The following is a 12,623-nucleotide window of genomic DNA, read 5'->3' as shown; positions in this document are numbered from 1 at the left end:
AAGGGCCCCTGCCGAGTCCTGAAGAATCATGAGGCAAGGGCCAAAGGCCCTTGCCGGCAGTCCTACCTCGAATGGAAGGGGGCTTCCCACCCCCTTCCGTTGGCTTGTCGGAAGGCAAAACGAGAGAGAGAGGGGGGTCGCAGGGCCAAATGACCACCTGCGGCCCTCGGAAGATGAGGCAGGGGCCAAATGGCCCCTGCCGAGCTTTGCTCGACAGAAAATGGGACAGGGGCCAGAGGCCCCTGTCGGTTTAGAGAGGGGCAGGGGCCATCGGCCCCTGCTGGGTCTTCAAAAAGAGGGGCAAGGGCCTTAGGAGGCCCTTGCTGGGTTTTAAAGAAAGGAGGGGCAGGAGCCTTCGGCTCCTGCCAGGTTTTAAAAGAAAGGGGCAGGGGCCGATGGCCCCTGCCAAGGAAACGAGCAGAGAGAGAGGGAGCGCAGGGGCCAAAGGCCCCCTACGGCTTTCAAAGAGGAGGCAGGGGCCATCGGCCCCTGCTGGATTTTTGAAAAGAAGAGGGGCAGGGGCCGATGGCCCCCTGCCGGAAGGTAAACAGAGAGAGAGAGAGAGTCGCAGGGGCCTTTGGCCCCTGTCTACCGTTATCGGGAGAGGAGACAGTGAGAGGGAGGGGACTCACCTGAGGCTGTCGGAGAGAAGGGAGGTCGTCGGGGAGTGGTTGTCGTGAAGGGAGCTCGTCGGAGAGTGGTTGCCGAAGAGGGGCTCGCCGACGTCGGCAATGAGAGAGAGATATGGAGTCGGGGGGGAGAGAGAGCAGAGACAGAGGGGGAGGGACGAGAGATGAGAGAGAGTCGGAGGATCGGGGGAGAGGCTCGTAAGCCCTCCCCTCTCGCCCTTTTATAAGGAGGGGGCGCACACAGGGCCCGCCCCCTGTGTCGACGGCGATCCCCCCTCCCCCCCCCCCCCCCCTCTGTGGGCTGCCAGTCCCTCCGAAAACCCTTTTTCGAGGGGCTGGGCACGGGTTGGATCCGGGTCCGGGTCCGATCTCTTTTTTTTTCTTAACTGGGTTTTACACAGCCCACTCAAAGTTTGTTGCACCATATCTTTGTCACTAACTGTGCATCCCACGATGGCCAACTGATCTGTAATGGTCTTCATTTTGTTCAAGTACTCCATGATAGTCATAGAGTCCTTCCTGAACATTTGAAACTCTTTCTTTAAAAATAATACTTTGAGAAACTTGAGAATATGTTTGAACCAATTGGTGCCATAATTGCATTGCAGAGCAGTCATCTGGAATTGCCACAAACACTTTTTGTGACAATGTAGAAGTGATATAGGCAACCAACGCCTGATCTCGCTTTATCCAGGATACGTACTCTGGATTTCTAACATAGGTAATAGAAAGATCTCCCTCACCATTCTTTTCTTCTTGTGGTATGAACTCTGGAGGAACAGGAACAGAACCATCCAAATGTCCAGAAAGGTCTTGACTTCTTATGAATGGTATGATTTATCGCTTCCAAGTTAGGAAATTGGAATTGTTCAGTTTCTCAGACGCAAGTTGACTAAGAAAGTTCGAGGAAAGACCAGACTAAGAGTGAGAAAATGAGTCCATATTCTATCGAAACCAAAAAATGGAATGAATAAATAAATAACATAGTTTTACGAAAAAGACCCAATTACTATTGAATTCTAATGAAATTCAGAACAGAAACTTAATATCAGAGAATTTTGTTGCCACCGTCCTTTTTTTTAACGATTGGTATGGTAAACCTGAGGCAGAAAACCAGAGCTACGCAGTAAGAGTCTGTTCTGAATTAAAATTCAATCAAAGGGGCACATTACTTTGAAAACGTGTTTTCTTTCAGAATATGAGAGAATATAGACAAGCAGTGCAAAATAGAGAAAGATATAGGGAATGAGTCTAAATATGATATCACGCAAAGATCAAATGATGTGGGATCACTTCCGGATCTGAATCTGATGTATGTCAACGTGTAAAAGGATATAACGTGATCCTATTCAAGCTTTGAAATCACGCAAAGATCAAATGAGTCAAATCTGATCTTGCAAGATTATTTAAGCTATTAATATATCACGTGCAGCAATATGACAATACGAAAACATGAACAGGGAATCAGCAAACAGAGAATCTAAGTTTTGGAAGAGAAACACGCTGGATTTTGTAAGGAGGATTGAAATTGAAGACAAGAAGAATAAAGGAGGAAATCAGTAAGAGCAATAAGAAAAAGGGGTAGAAGAAAGAAGAAGATCTGTAGAAGAAAGAAGAAGATCTAGGAGATGAAGAAGCTTTACCGTTCATAAGAAGATCGCAATCCTTAAGGTTGGATCTGCTGCTCTGATACCATGATAGAAATCGTGGGTTCCTTCTCTCATACACAAGACTGAGCACAGGGTGAAGGGAGAATACGTGAGAGCTGCATAATCCTCAATCAGAGGTTGCGGTATATGGCTTCTCATTAAGTATATGTTGTTACAATTACTAGGGTACGAAAATACCCATTACACAACAAGAGAAATTTACAATATGCCATTAATGAACATGTGCTTCAATGTGTAATTAAATAAACTTGAATTGGGTTTGGATAAGATCCAAACCCAGTCGTGAATGGTAACTTCTTTTCAAAGTGATGCCTAGACGCCGACTAGGCAACACCTAAGTTATCCCCACCCAGGTTGTGGGGATACATATGTCATTTTTTAAAATTTTGTTGGGCTGAAAAATGATCAGATAGGTCGGAATATTCGATCCAAATTTGAATCCATATTTTTTTCAGAATTGGATTTGGTTTGAGTCTTACCCGTTTTCACCCCTATTAGCCCTCCCCCCCCCCCCCCTCTCTCTCTCTCTCTCTCTCTCTCTCTCTCTCTCTCTCTCTCTCTCTCATGCATGCGAAGAAGAACCCTTCCCCCATTTTGCTCGCTCTCTCTCTCTCTCACTTTGTGAGAAGAAGAAGACTAGGTTTTTTTTTTTCTTCCTTCATTTTTTTTCTCTTCTTTATTTCTTCTTCCTCCTGCTCTTGTGTTTTTCTTATTCTTCTTTTCCTCTTTTCCCACCATCTTCTTCGTCCTCCTTTTTCTTGGTTTTGTTTTCTCCTCTTCCTTTTCTTCCTCCAATGACCTCATGTCCTCTACCCTCTTCTTTTTCCCTTCTTCCCTTTTCTTTTTTTTTCTTCCTCCTCTAACCTCACACCCTCCACCCTCTTCTTTTCTTCCCTTTCCACTTTTCCACTTTTTCCTTTTTTTTCCTTCTTCCCTTTTCTTTTTTTCTTCCCTTTTTCTTCTCCCTCCTCTCACCCCTCCATTCAGTTTTATTTATATATATAAATGACTGTTTTTCACAGGCATATATTATATAATATATAATCAATGTTTATATATATATATATATATATATATATATTATATAAATATATATAAACATTGACTATATATTACATAATATATGTTTGTGAAAAAAACATACATACATATATATATAGATATAGATATAGATATTCAAATTATGTTTGTTTATGTTCAATGTTCTGTAATTATATTATGTTGAAGTACACACTTAATCTTCATTCATAGTCACAATCATAAGTTCATTACTTAAAACAATTTATTGTGACATTTTACTTTTTTCAACATTTATTTCTTTTGTTCCCACCTAGGCCGACTAATCCCGCCTAGGTAGAGGCCATGATGGCTTGGTTTATTTCACATACTCTCAAGGATTTGAGAGATTTCTTGGGTCTAATGAGATATTATCAGAAGTTCATGAAGCACTATGCTCAAATTGGCCAACTGTTGACCAATCTTCTGCCTTCTCTTGAGATGATGATGTTACTATAGCCTTTGAGGCCTTAAAGGCCATAAGTACCTCTTCTAGCCCTTTTGGATTTCCAATAAATGTTTGTGGTGAACACGGATACCTCCGACAATGGAGTTGGGGCTGCTTTGACACAAGGTGGGCATCCGCTTCCCTACTTTGGCAAGGTCATAGCCGAGAAGAAGCATGGGATGTCTACTTATGAGGAGTTGTTAACAATCATCGGTGACCAAGTGGAAACCGTAGTTCTTGGGTCGACATTTCATTGCGAGGACTGATCACAAGAGCCTCAAGTTTACGTTGGATCAAAGGATGTTTACTCCTATTTAGCATAAGTGAGTGACCAAGTTGATGGGATACGATTTTGAGATCTAATACCGTAAAGGGGTTTTAAACAGTGTAGCCAGTGCCCTATGTCACATAGATGCGGATGCGACACTTTAAAAAAACTTGGGTGCAGAGGTGCGGGGAGGATATATATATATATATATATATATATATATATATATATATATATATATATATATATATATATATATATATATATATATAAATGGACTTGATTAGGGTTAACTGAATCTAATTTTGGATATAAATGGACCTCAGTGTGGTTGACTTCACCTAACACAAAGGAAGTTGTGTCCAAGTGTCGCACCCGCCTGGGTGCGAGTGCGGTGCCCTGTTAGAAGAGTCTGTGTGACAGAGACAGTGCCCTATCACATAGAGATCAACAAAATGTCGAAATGAATGTGCTTTCAGTTGTGCTATTTCCTTTCTTAGAGGAGTTAATACATGAGTATCAGCTCAATGAGGCCATTATGAAGCTCAAAGTCCAGCTTGAGCATCAACCCAAGAAGAACTACGAGTTACGGGGTGCCTATGCTCTACAAGGGCAAGATTCTCCTACCCAAAGAGTCTATATTCATCCCCAAGCTAATGGAACACTTCCATAGCTCTCTTACCAGTGGTCATGAGGGATATGAGAAGACTTACTTTAGGGTTAATAGAAAATTCTATTGGATTGTTACAAAGGACGTTAGAGAGTTTGTGAGCCAATGTGAAACCTGCCAATTTGTCAAGTATGAGACCGCTTTACCTGCCGGCTTGCTTTAGCCACTCCCGATTCTCATGCAAGTGTGGAAAGAGAACTCCATGGACTTCATTGATGGTTTGCCTCTCGTTGCTGGTTATACTACTATTCTTGTAATGGTCGGTTGACTCGCCAAATATGGGCATTTCATTCCGTTGATGCACCCCTACACAGCCAAGGCAGTGGTCGAAGCTTTTGTGAAGCATGTGTTCAAGCTTCACGGCATGCCCAAGATCATTGTGAGTGACCGTGATTCTACTTTCTTGAGCTTATTTTGGATGGAGTTCTTAAAACTACTGGGCACTACATTTTCCATGAGCACTTCCTACCACCCACAAACGAACAACCAAATCGAGGTATTTAATCAATGCCTTAAGAACTACTTGTGATCTTATGTGGATGACTGACCAAGGCATTAGGTGAGACTTCTACCATGGGTTGAGTGGTCTTACAACACCAGCCATCACTCCTCCATCCGGATGATGGCATTTGAGGCCTTGTATGGATGTCAACCCCCTTCTATAGTGTACTATGTGGATGGTTCCACGAGGATCAAATCGGTTGATGCTTTGCTTCTTGAGAGGGACCAACTCTTGAGAAGGATTAGATTGCATCTCCAAGGAGCTCAACACTGGATGTAACAACATAATAAGCTTGGCATGATAGAGAGTTCCAAGTGAAAGAATGTGTGTTATTGAAGCCTCCACCCACCGCCAACTCACTTTGAGGCGGGCCCGTGATCACAAGTTGGTCCCAAGGTACTATGGGTCATACCTCGTCATTGAGAGCACCAGCAAGGTAGCTCACAAGCTACAACTTCCTCTGAACACTAAGGTGCATCATGTATTTCATGTTTTGAGGCTTAAGCCTTACATGACTCCCCCATCCGAGCCTACTACCTTCCGCGACTTGGGAGAGATCACCCAATCGGTTCCATACCGGGTGGCATGTAATTGAGAAGAGGCAAAGGCACATTGATGAGTGCCTTACCACCGAAATCCTTGTCCAATGTAGCAAGTTTGGACCAGCTGATGCCACTTGGGAGATTGAGTACCAACTCTTGGAGAGGTTCCCTGAGCTCCGGCCTTGAGGACAAGGTCATTTTAAAGAAGGTGAGATTTATAGCATACCATTTTCCTTAACTGTTTTTTGTTTTTTGGGTCTCTTGTATGAGGCAGGTCTCATATAGCCTCCCAATTCTTTGTATTTGGATTCAAGGATCAATGGAGGGTGCATGGGGTTACATGGGATTAGTGAGAACTATTTAAGTCTTTTGGGTTGCATGGGGTCTATATATACCCATGGTAGGGTTTGCACGTTAGAATTGTCCTACTTTTCTAATGATAATTACTTCTCTTTGGCCTCTCTCCTTGTAGAGTGAATTTGGCTCTTGTCTTCAAGGCTTGAGATAGGCTCACTAGGGTTTCCTAGTAAAAATTCCACCATCATCTCACTCTCCCCGCCTTAGTTGACTCCCCTCTTCCTCTCTAGCTGACCCATCTTTATAATTCCACCCCATTTCCACCTTCTCCACCATGATTGGCTACCAAACATCAAGGTTCATGATTTGAAAATGGTTTCCCAAGAAATGGGTTTCCCACTTGCAAGTAGAGTTTCTGGTAACCCTGGGTTCAACCATCCAAACTTTGTTTTCAAATGAATCATTATTTATATTGCTTTTTTGGCAATGTGTGGTAACTACGGTTTGGATGAAAATTATTGCTTAAGGTCAGACGATATCAAGAACATGTTTTTAAACTCATATTTGTATTAACTACAGGTGAGGTGACATCTCCTATACAAAAAGGGGCCCCATGGTGTATGTTCTCCACACATGGTATAATGCTTATTAGCTAGACTGCAAATTGGAAAATCATGAGCCAAGATGTTAGGAGTCAAAGAACAAAAAGAGAATATGTGCAGTGCAAATTTGCAAGTTACAAGCTGCAACATCAATCTTCATAAGGCCGTAATTTTATTGAGGCCCACATGACTTCAGATTTGACATGAATAGGCGATGTCATAGCATAGAGGGATGTCAAAGATTCAAGAAAATATGTAAGATTCAAGAAAATATGTAGTGATGGATATTTGTTAAAGTATTTATAACCAAGTCTCAGTGGAAGTCTAAATCAAAAGATAAAAAAGTCTAACTGCATTCTGAAATAAACCTTAGCCATGCATTCACAATTTTCATATCAGACACTAAGCCTGCCTTAAGGGGATTCTAACCATGTTGAAAATGACAAAATGTTTTAGAGAAACATAAATGCAGCCAAGACAAAAGAACAGAATAGATGCACCATATGAATAAGTTTCCAGACATGTAATACTCACTATTAAGAGGGGACGGTACCTATACGGTTTCTTCCAATGCTTTCACCATAAGGTTGTCGAGGCTCTTCCAAGCTAGCAATTGTTCTTATTCTACACCATTCTCCAACTGCCCCAAGCTTCAGTTTGGAAGAAACCTGGTAATAGCCTTCCATTTCACCTGTTACAATGGAAAAAGTTCCAAGTGATACAACTTGAACACTCCTATTCCCTAAGACCATGCATTACTCACAGCAATACATTGAGAACTTAAATAATGAAAAATGGCCAGGGAAACTCTTAACTGCCATTTTGCATAAAAGTTATGTATTATTATTACCCACAGGGTCAACCCTGTATAACCTAGATTAGATTTTAATAAGAACTTCCTTTTTATCACCTTCAAAGATAACACAGAAAATAACTATTTCCAAGATGTGATACCAATAATGATATGGAAGCGGCTTTTTTTTATTTGGAAGTTGGTGAGAACAAGGAAGCATGAAATTAGAGATAAAAATAATATAAATAGCCATTACATATTACACAAACCTTTCAGAATGCAACGCCAAAGCTCTTCTCGATCAAATTGAGACATGTTCATAATGACTTTGATGTTGCCATTAATTATATAGGCTGCCTGCAGCCAAATCCAGACTAACAAGTGAAACTATAAAATCCAAGACACCAATACTTCAGATTTGCCTAAATGTGACAATATTTTATAAATACAAGTGAAGTGGAATCCATAAGAATCACATAGCAATAAGCTGGCAACACCTACTAATAGATCACGAATGATGCTACAGAAATTGGTTCTCTTTCATAATCATAGTCATATATAGCTAATGGGCATTCTTGGCCCCTAAAATAATGTCATTTGAAAACTTAGTACCCCTTAAAATAGGAAAGTCAAAAGTTACTATCTTATGAAATTTGTTAATCTCTGTAGGGTAAAATTAAAGGCTTAAGAAAATTACCACTTCTAGTTAGTTATTTTCTACCGTATGTATCTGAGTGCTTGAATTTGCCCCATATTAGGACAACTAGAACTGGAGTGGACCTAATAGCTGTACTTGAACCTACAATGATAAGTCCAATAAAATAATCAAGTTAGGTCTACAGGGTTTGGTTATTGAGTGGATCCAAACATGGTTTGGGTGTTTACAAATTGGATTGGTTCAACTTGAGATCTGGTTAACATCTACCCCCCTCATGTGATGTCCTTTCAAGAAATAAAGGTTTTAATTAGGTTTGGATTTGTTGATTCGCCTACAGACATATATGGGAGCTGTTAACATCTACAGACATACGTGGACATTAACAACATCCACTGGAAATTTATTTCATAAGTTCAAAACTAACATTGTGATTAAGACTGGGAAACTAGACGAGCCACAACAAAATATAATAGCATGCTTCAAAAGTTAAATTAATGGAAATTCAACAATTAACGATTTCAGGAGTGATAAATGCAGCCAAACTGTATTTACTTAACCTCCTTCAATGAATTCATGAAGCTATGCTTAACATTCTCTTCCCCCTCACAGGGGCTGAACAGCTCCTGAGGATACCCACGAAAATGAACCTGTAACATCCAAAACTCATTAGTATATCTTTTAAAAAAAAATACAAAAGGCTAAGAAAATTAATGGTTATAAGTATCTAGGTTATGCCCATCAAAAAATTAATAGTAACAATTAAAAGAGAATGAAAATATCTATTCACACCAGCAGTGTAACAGGACCACATTATGAGAGGCAGTCACCATCCCATAGTTTAAAATACTTTATCCTTTTTCATTTTTAAAGAAACTAGATTCTAATGTCAACACTATTCAAAGAATCTGTCATTCATTTGTCATAATTCCATTTCTTAAAAAGGAACAATTCGGATGTCCTTCTACCTTTTAGTAAAAAGAATAAAGATATTTATGGATTGCAATCAAGAAATAGGTCCACTATACATGCAAAGTAAAATATTTATGCAGTTAAGAGGCCACCATATGCCCATCCTTTAGATGGTTAAGTTCCAGTAGTAAATCTGAATGGTTTTCTTTTGCTTATTTTATGATGTTATTCAGGATCATTTTTCAAGAATAAAGCTCTTGATCAGCAGAGAAGTAAAGTTTACTCAAGAAACCTTTAAATTCACACAGAAACCTAGCAACTTCTAGGCAAGTTGAATAAAAACCAAGGACGCAACAACCCTTTGATGGCAAGCACAGAAGAGCAGCTATAAAAGATGGAAATGATAGGGAAAATGTAAGTTAATAGCAATGTATGGTAGTTTAAATGAACTCTAAATACCCACTCAGTTCTGATATGACAAAAACATTTAACATTATATAACGGTGGAGCATAAAACTAAACTATTTCACCTCAAGGGCAATGAAGCAGTCACCAGCATCATGAGGGGGCAATCATTTGAATTATAGAGAAAAGATTATATCGGGTAGGGTTGATTCAGGGGTCACAAGGTCATGACCAAAACAAAGAAGCTTGAATCAAGACACTTCCTACAGAAAAGTTGCAACAGTATGGACTTCAAAGGTCTTGGCATAGTTTGGCAATCATAGAACAAGCTCCTGGGCAACTGCCTACTTAGATCTGACTTATTGGCACTTGCCAGTCCAGTAGCACCAACGTCCTTCAAAAGGTCGGTCAAGGGACCTCACCTTGATGACAATGTCTTGGCACCACCACCATAGCAAGGTGGTCCCTTCGATCAAAAAGAATTTACTAAGCCCAAGAAGGACCTCCACTCAGGGTCTTTGGTTGATGGTTCCTACTCCTCTATAGCCTTGAACATTTTCCTAGTCCATTTGTAACTCGACATAAACCTTTTCTAGGCAAGATACAATGTTCCACACTATTTCTTGTAACAAATGTGCCCAAACTTATGTCCTGACAATGGCGCAAAGAATGGATCTCCAGCATTCTCTAAAGGTGTTAGGACTTTTATTATCTTTTTTAGAAAAGGCACTAAGGAATAGTGACACTAGGGCTTGTTCTAGGGCCGAAGGAGGGATGCTTCAATCAATGGGGTACTTCATCTTATTCTTTCATCGAGTGTTTTTTATCCCTTCATCAATGGAGCAATCATCTGCTTCTTAATTAGCTAAAAGAAGGTTGAACAGTCAGTAATTAAGATGTTCTGACTCTCCTTCTATAGAGTGGTTCTTTCTACCTAACTCATACCCTTTCTAGGAACTAAAACGGAACAAACCACAAATACTGCAGACCCTCTTCTTGTTCCTAGATGTCATTCATTCCAGAGCATGAGGCTGGGGACTGATCGAACGAGAATAAAGATGGAGGCCCATTCTACCTTTTCATGCCGACAACAATGCAAATTTTTTTAGTAAGAGGATATTCTGTTAACTACAGAAATCGTGAGGTTTCCCTTTATCCCCAATAAATACCTAGAAGCTAGGACTTTGCTCTTGTACACGAAGTGATGCGGCCCGTGAGGATTCACCCATGTGTGGCCCATAGGCGTGCCCACACCCAGCTAGTCACTTAAGCCCTCACCTATCTCAGCATTCATATTGTCATATGTGAAGGGAAATGAAGAGTTGAAAATGATGGGTTAGGCTATGCAAGAGAGCATCTCACATTTTGGGCTTCAAGGGATTGGAAAGGAATTAATTGAATTGTAAGGGATATGGTGGGAAAATAAAAGTAGGTAGTGGTTGACTTATTGTAGCTAGGAATATTATGGAAAGTGAAAGTTAGCTTGGCAAGCCACTTAGATAGGAAAGGAGCTCATCTAACATGAAATGGAAGGAGCCAATTTAGTATTTTATTCCTACCTTTGAGATAGGCCAATAAGGGGAACCTCTTCAGCAAGTTTTTTATTTCCTTTGAGATAGGTTAGTAGCATAGTCACCTGTATCGTTGAAGGTAATTTCTCGGCGAGGGTATTTCTTGGAGAGATTTTCAAAAGTTGATAAATCTTGGGGATATCTCGACAATATATAAAAAACTAAATAAAAATTCTCCATTTTGGGATTTAGGGATTTTCTCAAATCTCACCCAATAGTCGAGATTTTTTGGAAATCATTCTGTTTTTATTAATAAAAATTAATAGTACTTTTTTTAAATCTTCCATTTTTCATATATTTTGAAAACAAAATCTTTTGAAAAAAAAAATCACGACATGTGCAAAACTCAACGATTTAATTTGGTTTTTGGACCAAATCAAACCAAATTTTGAGGCCAAGGTTGATTTTTTTTGTTAAATTATAGTGATTTTTCCAAATTTTTATCTTTAATAAACTTGAGGCTTTTTTAAAATAGCAAAATCTGAAAACAGATGTAGTTTTCTGTAGCGATATTATCGCAAGAAATATATGAAAATATTGTGATATTTTCAATATATCGGTGACTCTGGTTAGTAGGGGAAAATAATGGGTTATGGATCTAGTAAGGGCTCTCTCTATAAATTCAAGAGAGAACCATAGATGTTGGATATGATATGGAATAATGGAATGGATGCCTTTTTAGTATAGAGCAGTGTTGTGAAAAGCGTTGAGGCGTAGCGAGGCGCTCCACCAAAAACTGAGGTGAGGCATAAGTCTCGAGGCATAAAATGTAAGCCTCAAATTTTTTTTTTTAAAACTTAAAAAAAATTATAAAAAAATATCTAAAAATACAAATAAATAAAGAAATTCTTTATGGATGAAGTAACAACCAATAAGAAATAGAAAATCTCAAATCAATACTAAAAAATATAAGATTAACATATAAAAGTAACTAAAAAACTGATTACATAACTGGAAAACTAATTATATAATTAAAAAATATAATGTCCTATAAAGCAACAACCAATAAGCAATAGAAAATCTCAAATAAGTACTAAAAAATATGTGATTAACATATAAAAAGCAAAATAAACTAATTAAAAATAAAAGTAAAATAAACTAATTAATTCAAATTAACTAAGAAACTGTTACATAACTGGAAAACTAATTATATAATTGAAAAATATAATGTCTTATGTAACAACCAATAAGCAATAGAAAATCTCAAATAAGTATCTAAAAAATATGAGATTAACCTTCTTCTTCTTCTTTCTGTTTTTTTTTTTCGTCTCAGGTTGGTGCCTTGAGGCGCAAAAGGCGCGCCTCGCTCTCTCCCTCTCTCATGTCTCTCTCTCTCTCTCTTCTCCCTCTCTAATGTCTTCCTCTTACGTTCTTCTCTCTTCAACCCTGGTAGCAAAGTCCCCATTGGATGCTCCCAGGGGTGTGTTGTGAGGGTTGAACACATCCCCAAGGCTAAACTAAGCCTACCGGACCACCGCCTTGTGCGTAGAGTGTCGATAGACGGCCCTTGGCCTACCACAACCCATATTAGTATTAGGTGTTCTGAGCTGCACCATTAGTGCGTAGGAAGTCATCCCCACTGCAGATCAGAGTCTCAGACCAC

General features: G+C 39.5%; 1 protein-coding gene across 3 annotated transcripts in view; it reads right to left on the bottom strand.

The window, feature by feature from the left end:
• LOC149817938 (autophagy protein 5-like) overlaps nucleotides 1–12,623 on the bottom strand; it is a 93,103-nt gene that overhangs the window by 39,685 nt on the left and 40,795 nt on the right. For all 3 annotated transcript variants that reach the window (XM_089984592.1, XM_089984590.1, XM_089984591.1), the window contains exons 5-7: nucleotides 8,693–8,782; nucleotides 7,747–7,834; nucleotides 7,238–7,375 (exon numbers count right to left, since the gene is read on the bottom strand). In XM_089984592.1, the coding sequence (XP_089840718.1) occupies nucleotides 7,238–7,375; nucleotides 7,747–7,834; nucleotides 8,693–8,782 (316 nt within the window). The remainder of the gene's footprint in view (nucleotides 1–7,237; nucleotides 7,376–7,746; nucleotides 7,835–8,692; nucleotides 8,783–12,623) is intronic.

This window comes from Nuphar pumila, chromosome 13 (assembly GCF_984573655.1).
Source record: "Nuphar pumila chromosome 13, dmNupPumi1.hap1.1, whole genome shotgun sequence".
NCBI lineage: Eukaryota > Viridiplantae > Streptophyta > Magnoliopsida > Nymphaeales > Nymphaeaceae > Nuphar > Nuphar pumila.
The sequence above is the reverse complement of the archived record's forward strand: the minus strand, read 5'-3'. Positions and strand labels throughout refer to the sequence as shown.